The 3,020-nt window shown below is 41.2% G+C and overlaps 1 protein-coding gene across 1 annotated transcript; it reads right to left on the reverse strand.

The window, feature by feature from the left end:
* Positions 1 to 1,109: 1,109 nt before the first annotated feature.
* On the reverse strand, positions 1,110 to 2,255 carry LOC147481417 (uncharacterized). The gene has a single exon (XM_086578928.1). The coding sequence runs from the start codon at positions 2,253 to 2,255 to the stop codon at positions 1,110 to 1,112; it is 1,146 nt and encodes a 381-aa protein (XP_086435054.1).
* Between the last annotated feature and the right edge of the window lie 765 nt (positions 2,256 to 3,020).

Consider the following 3,020-nt stretch of genomic DNA (forward strand, 5'->3'; position numbering starts at 1 on the left):
AACTTCCAAGATTGTTGCCAGCTCTTGAGCCTCATAAACACTAATGGATCCTGTCATTAGTGTAGTCTTGTGTTTATTAATTTGCAGCCCAGTTGCCTGCCCAAACACCTCTATACATTCTTTTAGGCTTCTTATAGACTCCGCTTCCCCTCGACAAAAGAACAAGACATCATCTGCGAACGCCAGATGGGACAACCTGCTTTTTTTACATTTGGAGTGGTACTTGATTTTCTTTGCTTCTATCTTCTCTTTCACAATACTTTCAAATATTTCCATGACAAGCACAAACAGGTACGGAGACATTGGATCCCCCTGCCTCAATCCTCTTTTTCCCTGGAAAAAACCCTCTGGAGCCCCGTTTACTAATACGGAGAAAGTAGGAGAACTTATACACAATTTTATCCACTTCTTGAATTTCTCAGGCCAAATCTCTCCATCATGAACTCAATAGTCTCCCAGCTGACTATATCATATGCCTTCCTGATGTCTAGCTTCACCGAACCCCTAGAAGTTCCATGTTTTCGTTCATACCCTCTAAATAACTCATGTGATAAGAGTATATTGTCTTGAATGTATCTATTTGGTATGAATGCAGATTGATTTAGATGAACTAGATCATTGATGCATATTTTGAGCCTGTTGGTGATGACCTTTATAACACACTTGTAAATAGTGTTACACAGCGCTATAGGTCTAAAATCTTCCACCTTAGTTGGGTTATCAACTTTTGGTATGAGACACAAAAAGGTTGCATTTACCGCCCTTGGAAGCTTGTTACTGCCGAAAAAATTCTTTACTGCTCTAGTGAAATCTTTCCCCACTGTTTCCCAGCTGTCCTTAAAGAAAAAAGGATTGAAGCCATCAGGCCCAGGCACTTTATTATCATCCATATAAAAAAGCGCTACTTTGACCTCTTCATCAGTGATCTCTGCCTCCAGATTTCTTGCCATAGGTTCTGAGATGCCATTTCTTATCTTCAGGTTTAGGAAGAACTCTGCATTACTCACTGGCATTTCATTTGTACCCAGAAGTTGAGTATAGTACTCTACTATTGTCTTCGCTACTTCACTATGCCCTTTGACTGTGAGTCCATTTTCATTTGCCAGAGCTTATATACCTCTTCTTGATACCTTTTCCTTAATACAATTGAAAAAGTATTTCGTGCACTTATCCCCATCCTTCGTCCACATGCCTTCGCTCTTCTGTGCCATATCCATAGCTTCAGCTCTCGCTAAAGTGTTGTATCTATCCATGCAGAACCTTTCTCGATCCCCCAATACTGTATTCCCTGGGCTACTATATAGTAAAATCTGCACATCATGCAGTTCTTGCTTAGCAGCTTCCACTCTTTCATGAAGGTGGGAGAAATTTGCTCTGGCCCATGGTTTGACCTTCTGTTTCAGCATCTTTAACTTCTCGACCAAAACATACATGGGATTGTTATAAATGGGCGTTTTCCACACTTCTTCCAAAATACATTTAAACTCGCCCTGTAAAGCCCAGTAATTACAGAACCTAAACGGGGGAGCTTTCCTCTTATAGTCACTCCCACTCAAGAGGATTGGAGAGTGATCAGATATGCCGTATGGTAGAAACTCAGCAAAAGAATAAGGATAAGCAGTGTACCATGCTTTATTCACTAAACATCTATCAATCCTTGACATAATGCTTCCGATACCCACTGATTTATTCCACCAAGTGAAAAAGAAACCAATGGAGTTTATATCTGTCAATCTGGAGTTCTGCAAGCAAAGGCTAAAATTGTACACTTCTCTAGGATGCATAGGGTCACATCCTACTCTCTCATTTGATTCTAAGATATTATTAAAATCCCCTGCCATGCACCATGGGCCCTGAACAGTTCTGCTTAGTCTAATAAGGTTAGCCCACAAAACCATTCTCTCTTTGACACTGTTACTTGCATACACCACTGTCAGACAAAAAACTTCATTACTCGGCATAAACTTCACCTTACAGTGGATAAACTGATCCGACTCCTTCAGTTTTTGAACATACACGACTCGCAGCTCCCAACATACCCATATTCTACCAGCAGGGCTCTGAGCATAGTTATCAACACTATTCCATTGAGGACAACAAATATCTCTAATGGATTCACTCTTCTGCTCTTTAACCTTCGATTCCAACAACCCAAAAATAATAATCTTCTTATCTACTCGAACCTTATTAATCTCCGCAGCTTTGTGAAGGTCATTTGTACCTCTCACATTCCACACACTTATTGGCGCTATCATCGATTAATACTTCTTATTTTTGGATCCCTTGGGCCTACCCCTACTCCTCTTCCCATGTTTGTTCTTTTTGTTACTACCTGAGCCCTGTTTGTGACTTTGTTTTTCATTACTTGGCAGCTCCTTGTCTCCTCTGCTTTCTGATTCCTTAGCCATATGGATATCCTTTTGTTGTCTTGGGGTATCCATAATAGCCAATACCCCTTCTGTTCTGTCACTGAAATATGGAGTCTCCTCCACAGACACAGCATCATCCTCAGTTGAAGCCCCTTCCCTGATATCTTCCGGTAAGTTATCAAACCCAAACTGTGCCTCCTCGAATTCGGATAACAAAGCTGGTTCTGCTGTCATAGGGGCACACCCCATTACTTCCACATAAGACACTAGCACTAATTCCGCTGCTTCAACATTTACAGCCCCTTCCACCTGATCCCCTTCAACCCGTTCCCCTTCTACCTCAAAAGGCTGGTTACTATCCACTAGAGTACCATCCCTTTCTCCCATATCAGTCCTAGGACTACTATCCCTAGTTTCCCTATTCTCCTCCTGCCCTGTGCTTATTTGAGCTGGGATTTCCATTTCACTTCTCCTCTCATGATTTTCTCCCACCAAATTCTCTATTTCCTCATCTTTGGTTTCTCTATTACCAATTTCTGTTTCTATAACACTGTCTACTGCCAATACTCTTCTCCTCGGAACCCAAACAGTTCTCTGATCATTCACAGTAATTGTAGTTGTCTATGTATTCCTTGGAACTCTGTAGTATTT

This window comes from Coptis chinensis, chromosome 8, assembly GCF_015680905.1.
Source record: "Coptis chinensis isolate HL-2020 chromosome 8, ASM1568090v1, whole genome shotgun sequence".
Lineage (NCBI taxonomy): Eukaryota > Viridiplantae > Streptophyta > Magnoliopsida > Ranunculales > Ranunculaceae > Coptis > Coptis chinensis.